Source organism: Hypoxylon trugodes, assembly GCF_022578975.1.
Source record: "Hypoxylon trugodes strain CBS 135444 unplaced genomic scaffold F4822scaffold_3, whole genome shotgun sequence".
NCBI lineage: Eukaryota > Fungi > Ascomycota > Sordariomycetes > Xylariales > Hypoxylaceae > Hypoxylon > Hypoxylon trugodes.
Genome location: NW_026250018.1, coordinates 2251028 through 2274804, shown reverse-complemented (window position 1 = coordinate 2274804; position 23777 = coordinate 2251028). Strand labels below are relative to the sequence as shown.

The 23777-nt window shown below is 46.5% G+C and overlaps 11 protein-coding genes across 11 annotated transcripts; 6 read left to right on the top strand and 5 right to left on the bottom strand.

The window, feature by feature from the left end:
• Positions 1–1247: 1247 nt before the first annotated feature.
• F4822DRAFT_427026 (tetratricopeptide) lies at positions 1248–2382 on the bottom strand (the record flags this gene model as incomplete). Its single annotated transcript, XM_051460667.1, has 4 exons — positions 1248–1457; positions 1543–1686; positions 1742–1948; positions 2005–2382. 4 exons carry the CDS (start codon positions 2380–2382, stop codon positions 1248–1250), a joined length of 939 nt encoding a protein of 312 aa, XP_051316948.1.
• A 414-nt stretch (positions 2383–2796) lies between these two features.
• On the top strand, positions 2797–6903 carry F4822DRAFT_176626 (Adaptor protein complex AP-3 delta subunit). Its single transcript, XM_051453351.1, has 6 exons — positions 2797–3096; positions 3165–3283; positions 3358–3554; positions 3621–4004; positions 4058–4286; positions 4343–6903. Coding segments are annotated over exons 1-6 (3093 nt in total). The 5' UTR covers positions 2797–3094; the 3' UTR covers positions 6505–6903.
• A 10-nt stretch (positions 6904–6913) lies between these two features.
• On the bottom strand, positions 6914–9986 carry F4822DRAFT_176731 (uncharacterized protein). Its single transcript, XM_051453352.1, has 3 exons — positions 9770–9986; positions 8261–9704; positions 6914–8204 (listed from the first exon to the last, which is right to left on the bottom strand). Exons 1-3 carry the CDS (start codon positions 9878–9880, stop codon positions 7303–7305), a joined length of 2457 nt encoding a protein of 818 aa, XP_051316946.1. The 5' UTR covers positions 9881–9986; the 3' UTR covers positions 6914–7302.
• Positions 9987–11355: 1369 nt separating this feature from the next.
• F4822DRAFT_395841 (putative dipeptidase) lies at positions 11356–13316 on the top strand. Its single transcript, XM_051457465.1, has 4 exons — positions 11356–11715; positions 11782–11994; positions 12048–12587; positions 12640–13316. Exons 1-4 carry the CDS (start codon positions 11484–11486, stop codon positions 13047–13049), a joined length of 1395 nt encoding a protein of 464 aa, XP_051316945.1. The 5' UTR covers positions 11356–11483; the 3' UTR covers positions 13050–13316.
• On the bottom strand, positions 13317–14072 carry F4822DRAFT_395840 (ribosomal protein S13). Its single transcript, XM_051457464.1, has 2 exons — positions 13948–14072; positions 13317–13885 (listed from the first exon to the last, which is right to left on the bottom strand). Exons 1-2 carry the CDS (start codon positions 13981–13983, stop codon positions 13559–13561), a joined length of 363 nt encoding a protein of 120 aa, XP_051316944.1. The 5' UTR covers positions 13984–14072; the 3' UTR covers positions 13317–13558.
• Positions 14073–14337: 265 nt separating this feature from the next.
• Positions 14338–15803, top strand: F4822DRAFT_176474 (peptidyl-prolyl cis-trans isomerase-like protein B). The gene is made up of 4 exons (XM_051453347.1): positions 14338–14887; positions 14947–15073; positions 15147–15298; positions 15415–15803. The coding sequence occupies exons 1-4, from the start codon at positions 14560–14562 to the stop codon at positions 15627–15629; spliced, it is 822 nt and encodes a 273-aa protein (XP_051316943.1). The 5' UTR covers positions 14338–14559; the 3' UTR covers positions 15630–15803.
• Positions 15784–16414, top strand: F4822DRAFT_176487 (trm112p-like protein). Its single transcript, XM_051453349.1, has 2 exons — positions 15784–16065; positions 16190–16414. The coding sequence occupies exons 1-2, from the start codon at positions 15880–15882 to the stop codon at positions 16385–16387; spliced, it is 384 nt and encodes a 127-aa protein (XP_051316942.1). The 5' UTR covers positions 15784–15879; the 3' UTR covers positions 16388–16414.
• Positions 16415–16715: 301 nt separating this feature from the next.
• On the bottom strand, positions 16716–17925 carry F4822DRAFT_176480 (BIG1-domain-containing protein). Its single transcript, XM_051453348.1, has 4 exons — positions 17729–17925; positions 17315–17661; positions 17047–17265; positions 16716–16987 (listed from the first exon to the last, which is right to left on the bottom strand). The coding sequence occupies exons 1-4, from the start codon at positions 17824–17826 to the stop codon at positions 16848–16850; spliced, it is 804 nt and encodes a 267-aa protein (XP_051316941.1). The 5' UTR covers positions 17827–17925; the 3' UTR covers positions 16716–16847.
• Positions 17926–18137: 212 nt separating this feature from the next.
• Positions 18138–19160, top strand: F4822DRAFT_176439 (nucleolar protein 12-domain-containing protein). The gene is made up of 2 exons (XM_051453346.1): positions 18138–18495; positions 18559–19160. The coding sequence occupies exons 1-2, from the start codon at positions 18283–18285 to the stop codon at positions 19006–19008; spliced, it is 663 nt and encodes a 220-aa protein (XP_051316940.1). The 5' UTR covers positions 18138–18282; the 3' UTR covers positions 19009–19160.
• F4822DRAFT_176421 (tropomyosin) lies at positions 19158–20147 on the bottom strand. Its single transcript, XM_051453345.1, has 3 exons — positions 20022–20147; positions 19537–19841; positions 19158–19470 (listed from the first exon to the last, which is right to left on the bottom strand). Exons 1-3 carry the CDS (start codon positions 20040–20042, stop codon positions 19308–19310), a joined length of 489 nt encoding a protein of 162 aa, XP_051316939.1. The 5' UTR covers positions 20043–20147; the 3' UTR covers positions 19158–19307.
• Positions 20148–20553: 406 nt separating this feature from the next.
• On the top strand, positions 20554–23117 carry F4822DRAFT_395830 (uncharacterized protein). Its single transcript, XM_051457462.1, has 2 exons — positions 20554–21145; positions 21328–23117. Exons 1-2 carry the CDS (start codon positions 20914–20916, stop codon positions 22449–22451), a joined length of 1356 nt encoding a protein of 451 aa, XP_051316938.1. The 5' UTR covers positions 20554–20913; the 3' UTR covers positions 22452–23117.
• The last annotated feature ends 660 nt before the right edge of the window (positions 23118–23777 follow it).

The window sequence follows — 23777 nt, the reverse complement described above, 5'->3', positions numbered from 1 at the left end:
ATATCGGGGTACCAGGGGGCTTTGCCGTAGCATTCTGTGGCAGATGTTGGCATTATAACCGGACATTATCCCCATAACTTCGGATGTCGACAACCCAATCCCTTATCTTTTCTGTGGCTAATACAGTAACGCATATCCGACATGGGCGTTTGCTTTCTCTGGGAACGAATCGCAGCAACATAGTCACCCGAGCAAACTGCGAAAAGATAGATGGGAGCCGTGGAAGTCAAGCCAGATCAAGTTTTTCTTCTATGAATGGGAACGATGCGATGGGGATCATTTTTCGTGTCATGAAACGAATTCGAGTCCTTGAGATGAGAATTAACGAGCGGTGGCCCGTGTCTACTAATAAGGCGTCTCACCCGCCCACCGACTTTTTGGTAGGTCTAGCATGCCTTTCAGACACCAAACACCAAAATACGTGGTCTCGTAGATGCCCTGGCTAGCAAATGCATTACATCGCTAGGGCCGTAACGAAATCGACGCATTGTTTGCTTGCTACGATTCTCTTCGGAAAGATGGTGTGCGTACGTTGCCAACAAGCTCGAGTCATCTTCGTCATGCTTCTGAACGACCAATCCGAAACGAGCAGTATCAGGAATCGCAACCCTACCGTATTATCAATTTGGAAACGGGGGGATGGGATGTAGAAACTCTTCTGCGGCTGGACCCGTCCTAGATGGTCCCTAACTGTGGAACCCCCGAATCATTTTTTGGCTAGACGCTGCCCGACGCTGTGACCTTTTGGTGCCCAAATATTCATTGATAATATGATAATATGGTATTTATGAATGCGGTTGCATTGAAACGCGTTGAGATCTAGACATATGCCGAGGAATCAGGCACTTGAATGTCAGCCACTCATTGAATAGGTACCAATCGTTCAATTGTAATGCCGCTGTTCTAATTCACGACAACCGGGTGGAGCCACGTGCTAATTCGTACTGTAGGAACAATCGTCCAGTACAGAAGTTGGCTAAACCAGCATTTACACATTGCATAACTAGCCAGTGGACACGTCTGCCTGCCCAAAGTCCTTTAGTCCCACCGCTTCTAAGATACGAATCCACTTAGGATACCAATTGGCGATTTTGCCCCTTTGCACATGCTAGATGCAGCTTATTTTCATTAGTTGCGTGCACTATGACTTGCAAAGAATACCTGCAGAAATACGATTATGCGGGTGGCATCATGGCGGAGTTATTTGAGAGTCCCGCGGTTCGTCCAGACAAAAAGCCGATAGCCCTTCACCTAATAAGATCACTTGAATCATTCTCCAGAAGTGCTCGGGCTGCTTTGATTTCGGCTTCGTCGTAACCCTGCCAGCCCTTCTCTCCTGCCGAACTGCGCCGTACGATTTCTGCCAACTTCTCAGTGGCTAATTCATCCAGTCTACTAAGCGTGGCCGAATCGGGTACAGCAAATCCATCGGAGTCACCCTGGCTTGGTGATGATTTCTGGGAACCACTTAAAAGTTGTTTCGTGGTCGTTAATCAAGTCAGCCCATTTCTTGCTCGATCGCCAAGGATTGGGGTTACTCACCAATTTGAGACCGTAGTAACCTCGTAAATATCCATCACACAGCTCAACACTACGGCTGAATCGCTTGAGAGCTGAGCTGAGCTGGCTTGCGTTATCTGATGACTTTCCTGCGACAAATAAAACCTCTCCTAAACGAGCATGTATCTATGGCGTTTTGATTAGCAATTTAAGTACCATGGGACGCACGAGGAAGACCAACATTCCAAGCATTTGGTTGTAAGATAAGAACTTCTTCAAGTGCAAAGACTGCTTGCGAATACAGCCCCTGAGAAAAATAGAGGTCGGCAAGCTCAGCCCAAGCTTCTGCATCCGTTGGGGAGATATCGAGAAATGATATGAGAGCACTGACGGAATCGGGAATCCGACCAATAGACCGTAGGAGAGCTACACGGCGCTTCAAAATGGGCTAAAAGGGTGGCGTTAATATTATTAATGCATCAGATTGTGAAAATCTATTCTTACTATATTGGTTGGGTTTTCCTCTAAAATCTGCTCATATTCCTTTAAGATTACACTTAAGGTAGCAGCATCATTAGCGTCAGCTTCCTTAAGAATACCCTTTAAAGCCATGATGCGTTCGTTATCTTGGCCGAATCTATTTACGAGCCGGGCTAGACATTGATGAGCTGACTCGTCATCACCGGTTCGAAGGCATGAAAGCAAAAGATTCTCGTAGGTAGTCCATAACTCGGATGTTTCGGGAGCGGCGAGTAGTGATTGAAAAACAGATGTTGATATGGCTCCTGTAGACCTTCCAAGGATACTCGGGGCTTGTTGTGAATGTTGCAAGGCCACCGCTGGAGGTAAGTGACTCGGCGGATGAAGAAGGGAAGATGACATTTTGGCGACAACCAATTGATTCCTAGTTAGATCGACCTCGATGTTGTTTCAGTTTATTTACGTAGTATGCCACAATATTATCGTAATTTGCTATGCGGCAAGAAAGGAGACGAGGCAGCGGGCATAAGACAATAAAGCAGGAGGTATGAGTGTGGAATGGTTTACATAAGATTATCGCTAACTTTTAGGGAGTTGAGATCTGACAGCACTGAATAATAGAATTGGTGAGGTACCTTGCCTAACGTACATCCAGCTAGTCCAAATTAGGTATGCTTAATTATGGGGAACACGGACCCGGAGGTCATGTTCTACCGCACCTTACACCAAGCACTTGAGCTTGCCCTGATTGCATGGGTAAGGGTACTTAGGTACAAGCTGTGACCCGCTGACGTGACTTGATGCTTCAAGGTTCTTGTGAGGTCGTGGGGCACTTTATTGATAGACTTTAACGTTAATTCCGTGCTGTAATTTCTTACCTTTATGCCAATAAACTTACATCTTTTTGTATTTGTTAGACGCGCGCCGACACAAAACTCCCACATGTGCGACACAGCTATGGCGTCCCCATATTGACAAGTTACCTTCAAGTTGTCAAGATGGTGAATAGCTCGCGGCACACACCGAGCCTACAACCATTTACTTATAGCTGATTATTCTTCTAAATCTGCCCCGAACCCCGGCCGGCACCGGCAAAGGTGCAAATTGGGCAATCATGTACGTGACCTATGCTGCCTCTGAACAATTACGTATAGTCATAGCCTGTTGACAATATGCTTTTCCAGGTTCGAGAAATCGCTATACGACCTCATTCGAGGAATGAGAAACCACAAAGGCAACGAGAAAGAGTATATCCAAAACTGCTTAAAAGAATGCCGGGCGGAAATAAGAAGCCAGGACCTTGGTTAGCTAACCCCCCTATCGCGAGTTCGTTACTGCTACCGAATTTACGGCTGATCGTATACCTACCTACTATAGACCTCAAGGCGACCGCACTGCTAAAATTGATATACTTGGAAATGTTCGGTCACGACATGTCATGGGCTGCCTTCAACGTACTCGAGGTGATGGCCTCCCCCAGGTACCACCAAAAGCGAGTGGGATACCTTGGAGCTATACAAAGCTTCCGACCCGATACCGAAGTCCTCATGCTGGCAACGAATCTCCTCAAGAAGGTATGAAGCTTGGATGTGTGATGGGCACATGGATAGAGCAAAAGAAAGATGCTAAAAATTATCTAGGATTTGACATCAGCAGCGACGACCACCATAGCCCTTCCGATCATAACCCTACCACACGTTATTACTCCGTCGCTTGCCCTATCTGTTCTGCCCGATCTCTTACCACGACTTAGCCACACTCACCCTGCGATTCGCAAAAAGACGATCGTTACACTATACAGACTAGCATTAGTTTATCCTGAAACACTACGCGCAGCCTGGCCTAAGATCAAAGAGAGGTTGATGGACAAGTCTGAGGATCCAAGTGTAACCGCAGCAGTCATAAACGTTATCTGTGAATTGGGATGGCGACGACCTCATGATTTTCTTCCACTGGCACCCCGGCTCTTTGAATTATTGGTTGATAGCGGTAATAACTGGATGGCAATCAAGTTGATCAAACTGGTGAGCGTTGCACGTCCCTTTAATGCTGTTATCCCTGGCTGACTTTTAATTAGTTTGCTACTTTGACACCTCTTGAGCCAAGACTCGTCCGAAAGCTACTACCACCTTTGACGGAGATCATTCAGACAACACCTGCTATGTCCCTGCTATACGAATGTATTAGTGGAATTATCCAAGGTGGTATCCTCGGAAGCGGCGAAGACGCAGATGGAAGAGAGGAAATCGCATCTCTTTGCGTCAACAAGCTTCGGGGGATGATTATGATAGATGGTGATCCGAACTGTGAGTCGATTTTCGACCATTGCCCTATCTTGGTTTGCTAACGTTGGAGGTGCCAGTGAAATATGTGGCACTGCTCGCTTTCAATAAGATCGTCGTGACCCATCCATGGCTGGTCGCTCAGCAGGAAGACGTTATCTTGGAGTGCATAGACAGTACTGATATATCTATCCGTATAAAAGCGTTAGATCTCGTGCAGGGCATGGTCAGCAATGACAATTTAGTGTCTATCGTCAGTCGCCTCATGAGACAACTCAAGCTATCGTCCTCAGCAGATCGAAGAGCCGCAAATCACTCAGGGTCAAGCCCAGGAGATTCTGATGAAGATTTGGAAAGAACAATCGATTCCAATCCAAAGGCGGCAAACCAAGCACCTCCACTCCCCGATGACTACAAAATCGATGTGATTAACAGGATACTCAACATGTGCTCTCAGAATAACTACGGTTTTCTAACAGATTTCGAGTGGTATATCGATATACTTACGCAACTCGTTCGGACTGCCCCATTACCGAGGCCTATTAACGATATGAACTCCCTTTCTCCATCTGGGAAGTCGAATGAAGGGGATATATCTGAGAAAATAGGCAGCGAGTTGCGAAATATTACCGTCAAGGTCCAGGTTCTTCGCCCTGCGTGCGTTCGAGCCGCCGAAATAATCATGACTCAGTTGAACAGTGACGTTCCGGTTGGACAACACGTCGTTTCTGGGTCGTTAAAGCCAGTCGCTTGGATCATCGGTGAATTTTCTTCGGAGTTATCATCTCCGGATGATGTCCTTTCAACTCTACTACAACTCATTCCAAAAACGTTATCTCCCGAGCCACTCGCGGCTTGTATACAGGCTGCCATGAAAATTTTCTCATTAGTCGCGGGAGACCAATTAATTCGTTGGACACGAGAGCGCAAATCGAAAATCTCACTTTTGATGGCTCGTATCATCCATTCTTTCGAGACCCTAATACTCCATCCAAACCTCGAAGTCCAAGAACGAGCGGTGGAATTCACCGAGCTACTGAAACTTACCGCAGAAGCAGCTTCTAGTCAAGAAGCCTCGACAGAAACCACACACCAAGACCCTCCCCTGCTACTTACGCAAGCAATTCCGTCGCTGTTTACTGGCTGGGAGTTAAATTCAGTTGCTGTGGCAGCTCAGAAGAACGTCCCATTCCCAGAAGGACTAGATCTCGACGAACCTATTAACCCTAATCTCAACTCACTCCTCGCGTCCGCTGAGTCGATATCCCTTCCAGTGGAAGAATCTGATGAGTTTGAGAGTTACTATTACCAACGGCCGACGGCCACAAGTATAGCGTCTGAGCCAGCCATCAATAAACTAGCGGATACTCACGAGGAAGTCACCAGTTCTTACCAACAACCTACGGAGGAAACCTATTTGGATGCGGATATCTTAGCAAAGAGGAAAGCAGAGCGATTAGAAAGGAATCGCGACGATCCGTTTTATATTCAAGAAAGCGGGTCTATCCAGAGATCATCAACTCCGATACATAATATCCTGCAAAATTCAAATGGACCCGATCTAGATGTTGACTCGATACCTATCATGGAACTCGACCTCGACAAACTCAGCGCCGGCGTTGATCACTCCCAGCCCCAAACATCAAAACCTGCCCGAAGAGCGCCAAGGCAAAAGATCGTCGTTGCAGCGGATGAGAATCTAGGTGGCAGTGGGCTTAGCACGCCGGGCAGCTATAACTCCGAAAATGGCTCGGACGCACTTGCGAAAGCCCGAGCCAATAGCCACGCTATCCAAAGCAAGAAACTCAAGCAATCACTATTAGGGGTGGATTCCACAAGCATCAGTGCCCTTAGCCTCGAGGGTGATGATAATACAAGTACGACTTTCGACCCTGAGGCTCGTCAACGCGAGGAAGCTGAGATGGCTCAAGCTGTCCGCGAAGTTGAGCGATTGCGGTTAGAAATGCAGCGCGCGAATGAAAGGATACAAGTTGCACAGGGCGTAGATGCAGCAGGCACTGTGGTCAAGAAGAAGAAAGTCAAGAAAGCGGCGAAGGGTCTAGAAGAAGGCAATGGCGAAGGTGTTAAAATCAAGAAGAAAAAGAAGAAGCCCGCCACTATAGATGATGGAGGGGCAGAGAATGGAAACGGTGAAGGGGAAGCCGTGGTGGCTAAGCCAAAACCCAAAACCAAGAAGAAAAAAGCAAGACCCGCGGAGATTCAGGACGCCGACGCGGGGTGATGAGGGGTTCGTGATACCCATTATGTGAATACAGTGAGTTGAGTTGAGTTGAGTTGAAGTAGTACGAGGAAGTCTAGCATCATAATAGCATTGTTACGATCTACGGCATATTTTGATTTCTATTTAGATTTATATCTAGGTACGAAATTTGAGCGAAAAGGAACGAGATTAGATATTTATACATATCACGAAATAAGTAAATACAAAATAAACCAAGAGTCAAAATAATATATCTTGAAGATTTCGATTCAACTATGTCATGTCAACGTACAAACGTATGCGCAAGCAACCGCGCCTCGCCCAGAAAAAACCATCAATCACCATTTTATAGCGCGCTACAAAGAGAAGAAAATAAGCGACATCGACAAAAACCAACAGAGAAAAAATAGGCATCCCCTCGAAGATAGAAAAACAAAATAAAAACTGATAATAACCCCTATCTAGTAAGGGATATATGTTCTCGTATCATGGAACAATCATGTACACGTAGTGAATATAAAAAAAAGCGAGTTGCATTTTTTACAACATTATGCATTACGCGTGCGCATACCAGAAGTAGGAAGATCAGATGAGGGTTGGTTAGTTGCTAGACTTGCTAGATTAGAAACTTCCCCTTCCTCTCCTCTATCCCCTGATGTGCTGGTTCATCGTTAAATGTTATCTTTCAACAAAACAAACAAACGCCGTCCGCATTGGATATTGGGTATGCGTGTCCGTGGTATAAAGCCCCCTTCGTTGCAATTTTACTCATATTATTTTCCTCCGGCTCTTGCTCGCAGGCCGACTACCCATGTGTTACTAGTCATCCATGGGTGCATCGACGAGCGTCACGCCGCGGTCATGTGTAGGAGTACCAGCGTCTGCCGCTTTGCTGACGGGTGTGGAGGGTGTGCTGTCGTTCTTCATGGCGGAGGACGCAGTGACTCTTCGTCCGCCAACAAACCGAGCGCCGCTCCGGCCTAGGCTGTCCCGCTTAGAAACGATAGACTCGCTATCTGTCTTAGGCGAATCCCCATTCGCACCTCCGTTCACCTCCGCTGGTGGCAGGCCGGATCCATCAGGTACCTCAAGACTCGACCTCTTCACCGGGCCGAGACCACCGAGACTGCTTCGGTGGCGTTCGGTAGCCGACGTAGGGCTTGCTATGGGGAATCGAGTCTCGGGTCCGCCAGTGCTCCTATCGCGTCGGTGGCGGGAGCCGGGTGCCGGACTAGTAGCTCGACCACGGGACCCTGCTTTCTCCAGTAAAGCTCGTTGCCTTTCTTCCATGTGAGCTCTCCTATTGCTCTCGTCGGTGCTAATAGCTCGAGGTCGGTTATTGCCGATCGAGCCTGTATGTGTAAGACTCGACATACGCTTTAGCTCACTGAAGATGGCATCTTTATGAGCAAGCAGGTCGCGGACCAATCGGTATGCATGTTTCTCTTCCATCGTCAGCGAAGTCTCAGTTCGCGGTCGTAAAATGCAGGGAGCTAGAGACGTCGCAAGTTCATGTATGTATTGTTCATCAGCTGATGTCAGATCTATCAGCCTTGTAAAGTGATTCATGCATGCATCTAACGTTGCAATGTTCGTAAGACGTAATTGTGAGAGGGTCTGCTGAAGAACAGCGACACGTGCGTCATCTGCGGTATCTCCCGTTGGAGGGGTTGCGTAGATCGTCCTGACGATCTCATACACATGAGAAGACACCAGCGAATCTAGGTATTATAATTAGTTACTAGCATATGAGGATTCGATTACAGACAAAACGTACCAGGTAGTTCCAGAAGATATAATTTTAGTAGATGCGCGACAGTAGGAACATCAAAATCTTGAAGCGCCTCGGGCGTGAAGGGTTTGCCGTTGTTGACCTTTGCTCGCAATTTATGAACTTGGGGAAGTTGAACTTCTGTCAGCCATACCCCCCGCCTCGCTTCGTCGCCTTCCAGGTCGGGATAGTGATTATCCAGGTATGTCAGGATCGTCGTGATGATGATAGGGACACGTTTCTTATCCGCTCTTGCCCTTGCCTCTAAATCCACACCAAACGTCTGCTCGTCGACCTTGTTGTAATAGTTCTCGTATGTAACGACCTTAGGTGCAAATCGTCCTGTCCTATAGTTTTCCAAGAGATATCGCAAATCTCCCGTAGGAAGGACTGTCTCCTGGTACAGAACCATGCGGTCTACTGCAGACTGCAAGCTTGGGATGACATTCCCAATAGTACCCGAAAAGTCGAGAATAACTGTCTTGATAGCTTTTAGCCTATCCAACTCGCAGCGCTCGAGGAATCTCAGGTGTACGAAGATGGCCTCTTCTAGCTCACAGCGCATCTCATCAAGCTTTCGAACGCTAGCCTTGTACTTCTCGTCAGTCTCCCTCGCCTCGCGTCGTAAGCGTTCTGGTGGTGTCTCGTTGGGGTACTGGCTACTGAGGATATTCCAACCAGACAAATACTCATTAACAGTGCCCACAACAGGAGAGTCGGTTCCGTTTTCTTGACCCGCAGGCAAGGAAAACGTCCTTGAGAATGCCGCCTTCTTCTCTGGCACACCTGCTAATTGAAAGGCCTTTGGTCGCCACTGGTAGAAGAGCTTGGAACTATTCGCAAAGTTGTTTCCGACATTACCAACCAGGCGAAGGAAACCGTTTTGTACCAGGTCTTGTCCGATTCGTTCGGCGTAGCTAATGCTAGTCGAACCCATATGTCGTTGAAGATACTCGACTATATCAGAACCGGACGAAGTGTTGAGATATGTACCTAAGATAGGCACCTTGGTTTCGCCTATTTTTATGGTGTTTAACATGTGAGATAATATCTTCTTAACCTGCTCCGTTTGGTATGTCTCATCGCCGATCTCGAATATTTCGTCATCTTCCTCCTCTTCTTTGTTGGTTGATACTTTGATCTCGGGTATGTTCTGGTTCTGCTTAGGACTCGTCTCTGGGTCTTGAAAGGCCAACTTGTTTTCCTCTTCAAGGTCTTCGACCAAACGGCATTTGTTGAAGTAGTTGCTTCGTAGCTTCTTGACCACCTCGGCTTGGCGATCATGGGCTTTGATCCGTGTCTGTAGCTCGTCTTGTGAATCTTGGATGCGAACTTCGTGGGCATCGCACCATCGCGCAAACGGGTTTACAACCAGATCCCTAATGCTCTGCGCGATCTTCTTGTGGTTTTTCGCAGCATCTTCCATCTCGGTTCGGACACCGTCGTAGGCCTAACGACAGAAAAATAAGTTAGCGAGCGTTCCTACGAAGATGTCGAAAACGATGTGGTTCATACTTTTCGCACGCTTGCGCCATCATCACGGTTAAACCCTCCAGTAATCTTGTCGGCGGCGGGCGCAATATCTCCAAGTCGTTGGCCATAGACCTCTTCGGCTTCGGCTCGCATCCGAGCGATCGTAAGGACTTGTCGGTTCTCCTGGACACCCTGCTGGAGTTTGGTGAATAGAACACCCAACCCTCCAATATTGTTAACATTGGCATTCAATATGTAAATTTGGGCAGCATTTAGCTTTGCGCTCACCCGCGGCGTAGTCCGTAGACCAGAAAGAATCTGCGAAGCCCGGCATGGCGATGACGCAGTCCCCTAGAAATATCAATCGGTTCGGAGTTTCTAATACTGGTTCAAATTTGGAGGCGTAGCTGTGTCAAAGTCGAAGGCGAAAATGGGATAAGGCGCGAAGGGCGAGCTGGTATTGTTATGCGATGTAGGGCCAATGACAATAAAGGAGTCAGCACAGGATAAATCAAGGGCGGCTGGTCGTAAAGAAGGTTAGCACCTGGAAATCGGTGGTGGGTATCACGAGACGGGAGGCCGTGCCACTATTACGGAACAGATAGAACAGCTGAAGAAGAATAAGAATCAGAAGAATCAGAAGAATGCTGATGACGAGAGAGAAGTTGGTTAGAACCTAGTCGTGCTACAAAGCAACCAGTACAAGTCTAGATATGCGACGGTACAAGAAAGAACATTGATGAAATGAACAATAAAATAGAAGTGTCTCCATCTGTTTCTGCGTCGCTCGCTTTTTACGAATTCCTTCGCCAATAACGTGCATAGTATGGCATAGTAGGTACATTACATGGAAGAAGCTTGGACGGCCGAAAAAAAAGAATACCTTAAGCTCGAAGATTCATTGGTCCACGGCTGGACCTGCAGCTTCCAGGGGGGCGCTTTTGGGGCAATTGAAGTTTCCTTTGCTTGCAGTTGCAGGTGCCCATAACTAAACTAACTGGTAACTAATGGACTTGGGACGTACTTGCCTGCTACGAAATTCCAAGGGCATGGGTGTTTTAGGTACTGCATAGGAATGTACCTTTTGCTTGAAACCATTACGTAGTGAAGGCTGAAAGTCACTGTGGGATGGGCTGAAGGGTTACTTGGCGTCAATGTACCGCATTAGGCTAGCTGACAACTACCTTTAGAACAACTAGAAAGAGCCCTGTAAAAAGATGTTTCATCCAAACTTTTTGGGTATCGTCCTTGCACGCGCCTTAGCAGGCACGTCAGCAGCCGGGGTCATAAGAGAGGCCTCTCGATTATCGATATTTAACAAGTTCGTACTCTGTAATTAGCTATACTTTGATACTTTGGTACATACGTATAAGCCACATTTAGCGGTCAAGGAGTATAGAATTTTCTATAGTCCGAATACAATTAAACTTGCAGAAACAAATTTCAATATGCACATTTCATATACTAATCAATGCACGTAAGTTGTTAGGTAGATGGGTATACCCTCAAGTTTAGTCCGTCTCAATTTGATGAGGATTATGTACCTATGTAGCTCCGACCGATGTTGCAGTTAGCGGCTTCCCCGAATTGATCTAGGAGTTAGGTGCTATCGCTGCAACTATGAGGAAGTTACAGTGAGGTAGCTTTGTAAGCCACCAACCACTCAGGTTGTTTATCAACGTCTCAACTCTCTCTGATCTCCTTTTCCCACAACTCACATTATACTATAAACTGAGACAAGAGGTCATTTCACAGCATGTCTGAAAAGTCACCTCTTAGTATTGAGAGCGTGACACCCGTCGTCCGCTCTCGGCCTTCATTTCCGAAGAGAGCCATTCTTATCGTACTATCATCCCTATTGGTCATAGGCACAGTGCTACACCCAACGTTGAAATGCCGTCATTCGTTCTCAAAAGCCTACTCCCAATTTCGCCCACAGTCTGTTGAGCAAAGAGTCCAGAAGATACTTTCGAAGGCCCCTTTAATAGGTAGATTTACTTCAACTCTGAATGTAATGATTAAGTATAAGTGACTAATCATAAGTAACTGATAAGATGGGCATGATGATTTTGCTATATTTATCCTTGCCAAGTATAGAAACCATATCTATAACGAGAATTTCACGAAACCCTTTGTAGAGGGTGGTTTGGAGCAGCATGTCGACTTACCTAGATTGAGAGAAGGGCAGAATGGGGGTGCTTTCTGGAGCGTCTTCGTGCCCTGTCCTGCACAAGGGAACAATTACTCCGATGCAAATTATGCCACTAGTTAGTATCTAAATATCGTGTATCAGGATCTCCAGCTAATGATAATGGAATAGGTGTTCAGCTCACCCTGCAGCAAATTGACCTGATGACCCGATTACAAGCTGCATATCCGAAAGAATTCTCCGGTATTCCAGTGGATAGCAAAGCCGCTGTGGCTGCCTTTAAGAAGGGCAAATTTATTTCGCCGCTTGGAATCGAGGGTCTTCATCAAATTGGTAATTCGGTTGCTAACCTGCGCCGCTTTTATGATTTGGGTGTCCGTTATGCCACTTTAACCCATAATTGCGGTAACATATTCGCCGATGCAGCTCTCTGGGAAAATCCTTTTGCTGTGGCGCCACCGGTGTGGGGTGGCGTTTCTCCCAAGGGAAAACAGCTTGTCAATGAGATGAACCGTATCGGTATGATTGTCGACTTGTCCCATGTTAGTGTAGACACTATGAGGGATGTCCTCGGTGGTAGTGAAGAATGGGAGGGCAGCAAAGCTCCCATCATGTTCAGTCATAGTTCGGCCCATGCGATCTGCCCGCATCCCCGTAACGTGCCGGACGATATACTGCAACTTGTGAAGGAGAGGAATTCAATCGTCATGGGTATGTCTACCAATAAGAAGCCCGCTTTTAAGAATTTTGCTAATCTTCATAGTGAACTTCTCGCCTGATTTCATTAGCTGTGTGGATAAGGGCGCTGAAAATGGCGTTCCTGAATTCTTTCCTGAAAACAACACCCTTTCCCAAGTGGTTGACCATATCACTTATATCGGTGACTTGATTGGATATGATCACGTTGGATTAGGAAGCGACTTTGATGGCATCTCATCCACCCCCGAAGGCCTGGGTGACGTGTCCAAGTACCCGGACTTGATTGCCGAGCTATTACGCCGAGGGATCTCAGACGAAGACGCCAGCAAGATCGCAGGTAGTAACATACTGCGTGTGTGGGGAGATGTTGAGAAGGTGGCTGCAAAGTTGCAGGCAGAAGGGGAGCCTATCTTGGAAGATGATCTTTCGAGCTTGTTTGAGTTAGACGCATACTATGCTAGTATGGCATCGTGAAAAGAGCGTGTGATTTGGATATAATTGTCGAGTTAGCGTTCGGGTTTGAAACAAATATCTAATAATTCATGGCTTCTCAAGGTGTCCTATGATCCAATCACGTTAATAAGGTAGTCGTTAATGGCAAGCGACTGGTTTACCACGTGCATTCATCTCTAAGAACCTATTTTAGGTTGGAAATATCTACCAAGGTAGATGTCATAACATACATGTAGTCTTCAATTTAGAGTCACAAGACCAAAAATGTATTTCACTCGAAAATAAGGGATATTTTAATGTTGGTTGATGTCTTTTTTTCTTCCTATGATGCAATTTTTACATCTATATATACAAAGGAATAGTGTCCCTAGTTTGGCGTATAGCGAAGGTGTCCGTCTTCCGGATACCCTCTAAGTGATGGCCTTTAGCTAATATGCTGCAAATCACATTTCTGCAGACGATTCCAATGAGATTATCAATGTAGATCGCGAGCTTCTCCGTTCCGCTACAATCCGTTCTTCTCCATTTTCTTAAATCTTAGAGTTATGTCCTCCTCTCTCCAACGTATTAAGCTTCTTCGCCGTCTCGATCTGCGTCCTCGTCCGTTGTCCACGTACGGGTAGACCCATAGCATGTCTCCTTCCTCTATACGTTCCCATATCTCGTAATCGTTTAATATTATCCTGTACTATTCGCCTGGCGTCGTTTTCTATCGTCATGGTTGATAGTTCGGCTGTGAGTGCTGTGACTGTTTTTGGTGGTACTGTGCCCATTCGGGCGAGGGGATGTATTGTGTATTTGGCCATGATACGCGAGGAGAGCTGAGGGCCGAGACCGTAGAAGCTTTCGAGGGCTTTCTGTAGAGGTGATGGTGGTTAGGAGGGCGGGTTTCTAGGTTTGGAAGCGTGGGCTGGTTTACCTTGACCAACTTCTTCTCGTGGAAGTTGACTCCCATTATGAACACCTAGATTGAGTTAGTAGTTGCAACGGTAGGCGAAAATGAATAGACTAAGCGAAACCTACCATCTTGGCCGATATAAGCACAGCCGTGCTACTGTAGGCGTAGTCGCGATATCTTCAAAAGGCTTGCGGGAGTAGAATATTAAGCATGTAATTCTTTGGATTGATTTTAGAGATCGTCGGCATCGGATCTAATTGGTTGACAAATTGAAGAACGCCAAGATCTAGTAGATAAACTGATAGGCTTGTAAGCGTTAGTACAGTGGACCCCGCATTCAACCGCCCGGCAGCCTGTAGTTGTAGTGGAAGCAGCACTGGAGCGAAAGGTTTAGGTGGGTTCAGGGGTCTAGGTACTTGCGACAAGCTCTAAACAGTGAAACGTCGCTTCAATTGAGCTTGTGTGTCCTTTTTTATTCGACCCTCTCCCTCCCCTTTTCTACATAATCTTGTTTCTTGTTTTATCTCTTTGTACAAATAAAGGGAACAACTTCTCCAGGTATTCGAGAAGTCATCCTATACCAATTCCCTTCCATACCTATTCCATTGGTGCTGATAGTACCGTCATTTCACAATGTTCAACCTCCGCCGACTCTTCGTCAGCGCTCTGCTGCTAGTGGGTGTAAGCGTCATCTGCTTCTCCCAGACGGCTGCCGCTGCCAAGGGCCCCAAGATCACCCACAAGGTTTATTTCGATATCACGCACGGCGATGAACCCCTCGGACGCATTGTCATGGGTCTTTACGGCAAGACCGTGCCCAAGACCGCCGAGAACTTCCGAGCTCTTGCTACTGGTGAGAAGGGTTTCGGTTACGAGGGTTCTACTTTCCACCGAGTCATCAAGTCGTTCATGATCCAGGGTGGTGACTTTACCAAGGGTGATGGTACTGGTGGCAAGTCGAGTAAGTACTCATGGTATTGAACTCAATGCTAGAAATGTGCTGATTAGGTACTTCAACAGTCTACGGCGAGAAGTTCCCCGATGAGAACTTCAAGCTAAAGCACTCCAAGGAGGGTCTTTTGTCCATGGCAAACGCTGGCAAGGACACCAATGGCTCTCAGTTCTTCATCACCACCGTCATCACCTCGTAAGACTCCCCAATTCGATCACCATAGTCGGAATATTTTAAGAGTTGTAGAACTGGGCTAATAGCAATTTAGGTGGCTCGACGGCAAGCACGTTGTCTTCGGTGAGGTTCTTGAGGGTATGGACATCGTAAAGAAGATTGAGGCCGTCAAGACCAAGCCAGGCGACAAACCAGAACAAACTGTCAAGATTGCTAAGAGCGGAGAGCTCGAGGTGCCCCCTGAAGGTATCCACGTTGAGCTATAAGCACCAACACCAACCCCCTTATGAAAAAAATTAACCGTCATCGCTTCGCCTTTCCTCCGTAGTTTTCTTACTGATATGTCTATCGCGCGGTTCCAGATAACACTCAAGGTCATCCCGAGTGGGCTGCAGGTTACTCGACCGAAGAAACTACGAACCCGTTTGCAGGGACTGCAGCTCCCTCGGCTGGGTACTCTGTCCTACAGAAGGCCCTGCTTTTCGTCGTCGTCATTGGCGCTGTTGCATTCTACGTCCGCTGGTCAACACGGAGGAGCGAGCGAGACGACGCTGCTTACGAGAAGACGATGGTTTAGATTCTTTGATATATAGTCATAAAAACCAAATACATGACGAATTTGGATTTTACGATGTTTAATATGTGTATCATATATGTGAAATGTATTTGTTCTTGGTGTTTTGTCCATCACGTGTGGTTTACTGAAACTGTAAATTGTAGAATTTGGCACCGGTCCAATTGGATAAGTACAATTTCTACGCCTTTAAGGAACTTACAAAATTTTCTTACCTTACAAACTCGTAAACCTCAACTGAACAAGTATCGAGATGAAAGTTCTAAGCCTCAACTTCTTGACCTGCGCGGTCAAGGCGTGCAAAAGTTCGTCGAATTCTTATCCTCTGCACCCTAAAGATGCAGAGCTGGTGCAGGATGATATCGAGGTGAACGCAAAACTTTTGATAAATTTGCTGCCCCGCATCGACTGGACGGCGCTATCTACTACTGCGACAGAGGTATGTAATTCATAGAACTTTGCAATATGCATCTTTATATCACATGCCTGTTTTTATTATACCTCAACTTCGAAATTTAAAGAATGAAGATGTCATAAAAATCAAATACTAAAATTTTCGTTAGCTCGGCTTCCCAGCCCTACCATCGCAACCACCAACAGAGGAGGAATTAGAAAGTGACGAGAAGACACTCAAGGATCTCCATAACTTACTCATGGAAACGCAGATTATGGAGGGAAAGCTTGTTTGCGCCAACTGTGGCCATGAATACGCTGTTCGGGAGGGCATCGCGAATTTCCTCCTCCCAAGTCACTTGGTCTGATCGCATTATCATTTTGGCCGAGGGGAAAGGCTCTGGACAGACAAAGGGAACTATTCATAACGATCTAGACGGAGGCGAGATATGGAAAAGGCGTTCAGGAGTTGAGCCAAGACGCGAGAAATGGGCATATTTGATGCTTTCTAAGTACATCGACAACCAGGAACTCTTTAGGGGAAAAGGAAACGCAAAAGTGTGATCGATTCTAGTTTGCATATATCTACAAAGAGTCTCCTTCCATTCGGTATTCGATAAATAATGCATGCCATAATGTGATAATGGTTGGAAGTTTCTCATTCAACTTCTATGCCTACCCGTTATCCGGACTCCAATGATCCCATATACTTAGTATACTTCGTACACATACACGCTGCTTGGATTATACAGCCTTGATACAAAATTGTCCAACTGAATGAACTGCCTATTTTGATGATTGCTTATAAATGGATGATCGGTGTTCCGCTTACTGCTGTTTCTTTTGCGCAGAGGGACCCATCTCCTTGTCGAAAGCACCGTAGGGAACTTCGAGACTCGCGACGGCGGAGATACCGGCGTATAGGATGGACATGAGGACGACAAAGGCGATTAGACCGGTGAAGATACCTGTGCATTTATTAGTTTTAAAGCTCCCTTGCGTTCCGCGAAGGGGTGTTGGAACTGACCTGGAGTAAAGTACTGGTACTTCTCGAATAGAGGGAGATTTCGGGACTGGTTAGCCCTCTGCTGGTTGCTGTGGAGCTGTCTCTTCAGTTCCGTGTGTACAGCTCCGGTGAATTCGGCCTTGTAGGCCTTGGGTGTCTCCTTTCGCTGACCGCCGGCGTAGATAACCGTATAGGAACCTTCTCTTTCGTATTGTTCGAGGGCCATTCCTAGCTCATCATCTGTATTTTATCAGCACCGTGTCTTCCTAAACATTTGGCGAGTACGTACCGTTTTCCTTGAGCGTCCGGACGCTATCACTTGATGGGAGAGGTGCAAGTTCGAGTTCATCAATGAAGGGTTCTGTCGTTCCTTCGCAAGCCTTCTGGATGTATCTCGTAATATCTTTCGTATCTAATTGTCCGGCGACTTCTGCGATAGTGTGGCTCACATGGGCCTTGTCTAATGATCGACGTAGGTTCGGTACAGCATCTTTCGCGCTTAGATCGCCCGCGTTGAGGTTTGGCTGGGAAACAACGAGGTATCGGTCGGTCGGACAGCTCCCCAGGAACTGTTGCATAGATAGTTGGACTTCAGGGATAGATTGTATTTGGTGTCGGCGGGATGGTGTTGGTACGCTGATAATTGGCATACATTGTTAGCTATTCTCCCTACGTATTCGCGAATAGGAACAAGAACGCATACCCAGCTGACGAGAACATAATAAAAGGGGAAGAATCCGAAAAAGCATGCGCAGAAGCGCTGCAAGCTGCGAGCGCCGCGGCAGCCTGGAAGAGACGCATCGTGATGGGTTGGATCTCGTCTCTTTGCGAAATGGTTAGTTAAGAATGATGAGAACGGAGAACGGAGTTTAAGCTTCGAAAGGCTGATTGAAGCTTCTTTGGAAGATTGACGTTTGGATCCGTGCCACAGGGAGGTACGCGGCATGTCCCGTCCAGTAAAAGCGGTACCTAGGCACCGTTACAGGCATTACTTGGGGCTCGTTTGCGCTGCACAGTCCCTGTAGACCTGCTGAAACTTTAGCAGGTTAGCCATTAATAGATAACCTTCAGCGGGGCCGTTGGATAACGTTTTGTTTAATTGCAACTGCACACTTTACTTAATAAAAATTTCCATACATCCAAGTTTCTAGCGATTAATCACCCTCAGGATTTCGACGTTTTAGTCTTCCAATTCCAAGGAACTGAATATAATTATTTTGATAAGTTCCATATCCATATTCCGACTCTCTAACGAGAATGTTCGCCCGTCCGCGACCCAAGAAGGGTCTACTCCAACCGCCGCCCAAGCGACGAAAAGTTCAACATTCACTCGAGGAGATCAAATTCGACAACGACGCTCGCTCCGAGTACCTTACTGGATTTCATAAGCGCAAGTTACAAAGGGCTAAGAATGCGCAGGAACAGGCGGTGAAGAGAGCTCGAGAGGAGAAGATCGAATTCAGAAAACAGGTATGTTGAAATTTTACGATAAGGATCTGGAATCTACTCCGCTAACGATGGGCATTCCTACAGATACGTGAAGATCGAAAGAGAGAAGTCGAAGAGCATATCCAGACTGTCAATGCGATCCTAAAACAAGCACAAGAAGCTGGCTACATAGGCGAAGAGAAAACATCAGGCGACGAAGTAGAAGAATGGGGTGGGTTCGGGGATACGCCTGCACTAGAACCCGTGGATCACGAGGAAGAATACATCGACGAAGAGCGGTATACCACAGTAACGGTGGAGTCAGTAAATGTGTCTAAGGATGGACTGTCAAGCTCTAAACCGGAGGAAGAAGACGCAAGTGAAGGGGATGAAGATACAGCAGCGAAGGAAGATCCTCAATCAGCAGGGGGCAATGAGAAATCTAGGCCTCCTAAGAAGAAGAAACCAAAATTTAGGTACGAGACGAAGACGGAACGGCAACTGAACCAGAGGAAACAGAAAGTCGCCAAAAGCAGAAAGAAACCACGTGGTTGATTAACGCATTCTCTATCCGTCTCGCAGGCTTTGCTGTTGCAAATACCACATATAACTTCCACCTTGCAATAAAAATGCCCTAAACTCAAGTATCTCTCTCCGTCCACTACTACCACAGCCTTTTTGCCTCTCTTAAATATGGGGAATGGGGGAAATTCGGTCGATCAAACTATGCCTTTCTCTGTCGTGTAGAGTGACATGGTAGGTGCCAAAGACTGGTAAAAAAAGAAATCCTATTCCTCCTCCAAGGCACAGCCTTTGTATCTTGCGATAGCGGTCTCGACGAAAGGAATATCGGTTTAGATGTTGCCGATTTCGTTCTGGAGTTCCTCCAACTCCTTCTGGAGGTCTCGGTGCTTCTTGGCCATCTCTTCGTACTTGCCCTCCCACTGGTCCCGCTCGTTCTCCAATGCCTGTACCTTGCGCTCGAAGTGACCGGCTTTCACGTCAGTCTGGCGAAGCCTGTAGTTTTATCCTTGTCAGCTCCTGCACGGTTTTCGCATTTGTAGATATAGGTGTAGAACTTACTTCTCGTTTGTCTCACGAAGGGTCTTGTCTGCTTCCTCGGCCTCTTCCTCGAGTAGCTGAAGTCTTCGTTGGAGGGTCTCGTTGTGCGTACCATGTTGTAGGCCCTCATCGGCAGTCTTCTTCAAATCCTTGATGGTCGTGTCCAACTTCTCGTTCTCGGATTCCAAAAGACCGTTCTTGTGGGAGAGGGAGGTGATTTCCTGCTCCTTGGCGAGGTTCTCCTGCTCGAGTGCCTTGACCTTAGCCTTGAGCTCTTCGACTTTAGCAGCGGACTCGTCAGCCTCCAGGCGGAGCTGGTTCAATTTCTAAAGTAGAAACCAAAAGTTAATATCATCCTGTACATTATGCTACAGATATCAATATAGATAGAAGCCGCAATATAGACCGCTACATCGGTGGACGCTAGGCATGTGTCGAGGTTCTAAAGATCGCGCTGCGCTGATGGTGGGGTAGGGGGGAAACGTGAGAAGAAGTTATCAACTCACCTCTCTGATACGGTCCGCCATTTTTGGGCTATTTGCTTGGATTAGAAGCTAGAGTAGGAGAATAGGAAAGTTGGTTAAATATCCGAAGAAGCAGGTGAGGTAAGTGCTAGGTTAAGCAGGTGACGAAAGTAGACTGGAGGTGTTGAAAGGGAAATAAAGGAAAAAGAGAACTGATTGAATGGTTGATGGGCTAACTGAATGGACTGTGGACTGGATGGATAGGCGTGGAATTTCACAAGGCCGGCGTGGGTTGGTACCCAGATTGCCCCGCCTTCCTTATTGCCCTGGGAATTTGACCGATAGGGGATAGAGGCCCCCGTCTCACAAATGGTTTTGGGCGCACAGTGCAACCGACATGGTTGTGTGTGGGTCTAACCTGCAATTTTTGGTAAGGTGCGTACCGTACAAACTAGATATTATGCGCACTATGAACCATTAATGAAGAACCCCTGACAAATGAGGGGCTCCTTACATACGTAGTACCAAGGAAGGAATAGTACAGGTATTGAGTTGCTTTGGCAACTGCCATCATACCAAACCAAGTAACAAAACACAACATTTATGTAAATTCATCCGAATATTCATGAAATCGGGAACCAAGAAATATTTGTCGGCAAACAACAATTCTAATGTTTTTCTAGTGACGAAAATTTGCATCACATCGTCAGTAATAGCACGATATGCTTCAGTAAATTTGATTTCAATCATCACGAAGTCAATCTACGAGGGCGTCACTAAATTAATTTTTTCTTCAATTAAAGTTGAACTCAAGTAAAACTTTGTTTGCGAAGTTAGTTCGGAATACCTACATTTATAGGTATTTAAGGACGACTTAGACCCTCACTTCGATTCCCTTTCTCTTCCCTGCCTTCCTTTGTTGGTCTTGCCTGCCATGCTAGCAGCTCGTGGTCAGGAAAATCTCACCTTCAATCGGCAAAATAATGCTGCCCTCAAGCAGCAGGGTCAAGCCAAACACGCAAAGACGCCATTAAAGGTCCCTCTAAACGATGAGAATGCGGCTGGTGGTGCTAAGAGCATCTTAGCCGGTAAAACACGAGGCAATGAGAATCAATTGACCTCTAAAGGAGCCGGGCTGGGAAAATCCAATCTAGCTACCCCTTCAGGTACGTACTGATTTATAACTTCAATACGAACTATGAAAAACTATTTCGAGAAGGGGTTTAAGGTTCGAAAATAGTCTGAGTGGTTATATCACGAGATCATCTTCAACTTTAAAGACTCGGCCCAGCGCGCTTATTCATGGAAGTTAAGTAATGGACGCGATAAGGCTAATCTATAGAAATAGGGCAACCCAGCAGAGCACCACTAGGAAACAAGACAACGAATGCTAAAGCCAAGGGACAACAGACCGTCAATGTCAAAAGTGCCATTCGCGAAATCGAGAAGTCCAACGCGAAGCAACCCACAACAACTCGACCCAAACCGAAGCATCCGCACTCCGAGTTACAGAAGTTAGGGGTCTTCCCCGAAGAGACAGAATTATCGAGTGAAGATGAATATTGTCCTCCGGTCCGCTATAGCGGCTCCCCTTACCGGTCCGAGACCCTACCCGATGGTACCATTAGGCATTCTCCTGTCAGAGAAGATAACTTCAAGAACAACCTCTGGGGCAACTATCTTCCTGTCGATGCCTTCGGCGTTCCTCCGCGCATGGGATATAGTAACTCGAAAGCAAAGAGAGAATGTAACAAGGAAATCATAGGAGAGATGAACAATATCAAATGGGGTCTTAAAGATGAAAGCGAAGCTAGCAAAAAGCAAGCGTCTGCTTCGGGCGACTTAATACCGGACGAAGAGGCCATCGCAGAGAGACGAAGAAAACAAAGGAATTTGAACACTCTACGACTGAAGAAGGCTGTCGATGCTCTACCCTTAGAAGATACAACTAAGTCAGCGCAACGACAAGCGCTAAAGTCGGCAAACTCAAACAGGGCCCCAAGCACAAGCAAGAAGACCACGGCTATCCCGATTCCCAGCTTCAAACGACAACCTAGCGTTCGTAGCCAGGCTCAACCCCAGGGAATTCCTAGGAAGACGTCTATGGAGATCGAAGCCAACTCGAGGACTACCATTGGTTATAATAAAGGTCGATCCATATCTGGTGCGGTTACGCTCGCCCAAAAGGCCAGAATGCCTTCCAATCCCGTGCCGAGAACTGGCTTTTCTCGTTCTAACACGACCATATCAAACAACTCTGATGAGACTATTACTCCTGCTCGATATGCTAACTCACAAGTCTCGGCTGCGGAGGAAGATGAGCAATGGAAGGAGAAAGTTCCCTTCCTGTCGATCTTCAACCCCGAACAAGAGATCAATTTTGATGAGGAGGACGACGACGATTTCGATCTTCTTGCCGGTAGCAAGGCTAATGTCGACGATGACGACTTCGCGTTCAAGCTTTCAGAATAGAAGACTTAATACCAAATTGTTATTGGCATCGGCGTTGGTGGTCAGATCGGTTACATGGAGTTTGCTTTGCGTTGGCATACATGAGTGTTGAATCTTTGCTTGCATGCAGAGGAGGTACACAATGATGTCATGGCCGAAGCTTGTATTCATAGGTCATTAACTCCATACTTCACACTTTATGAATTCAGTACTTTGTCTACTTAATGCTCAGTACACGCAGGTTAACCTGTATAGTACCTACCTGGCTTAGAGACGAAATACTGAAAGCTTATTCTGCAAATTACATATATTGCCGTGTTGTGGCAATCGTAAAATGTAAATGACTTCGGTAGACCTGCGAATAACATTTGTTAGGCTTTCGGTGTTGCCGGATCGGAGGCCTGGCAAGTTGCCGAGCCACACATCGTTTTATACTTTGACCATGACAAGCTCAATGACTATTAGAAACATTTGAAACGATGACTTAGTACTAATAAACCGAATACTATTCCTCATTTAACTTGATCACTCATAGCCCAGGTAATCAAACCTACTCGATTGAACAAAGCACACGTACTTAATGCGACGAATAATTATAAGATGTTCGGTTGGTCGTAGCTTGCGAGTAAGATTTAGACCGAATTCGTCAGCTATTTATGAGGGACAATGGATAAGATTCATCTCTCTCTAGATAATCTTACACTTGTTACTAAGTATAGGTCAAGTATGTTAGGTCATGATCATTATGCAGATTGCGCCCTTTTTTCGCTCATGCGCTCGCTCTAGGTATAGTGCTATGTAGGTACTCGCTAAAAAAAAACTTGCAGCCCCTGAATGCAAATAGACATGAATACAACGGCATTAGAAACAGAAGCAGGTGCCTGACTAGGTAAAAAGGAGTCGCACCGAGTTCTGGATCTGACGGGTAAAGCCGATTCGATTCGCTGCCGACTCACTATTCTTGACACCTACCGGTGGGAAATAGCGAATAACGAAAGCGGTGACGTTGTAGTGCATAAGAAGAAGTACAGATTATTTTGGATTGTGATAGGTCTCGTACAGCTACCAGCGCTTTGTGAACCATGAACCGTATGTAGTACATGTTCATCGTATGGAACTTGTACTGATATCTATCGTATACACGTAAAAGATACTTAAGAATGTGCAGAAAGTGCCCCACTATACGCCACAGTACGTACCATGCTCCGTGCGCCGGGGTTTGAAGATGGAACAAAACAAAATAGAATTTGGTGTGGCTCATAATGTGGCTCTACCGTACCCCCGGACTTGGCCCCATCCCTGAAATCAGAATCTGGCTTTGCTCATCGTCCGTCAATTCAACTTTTC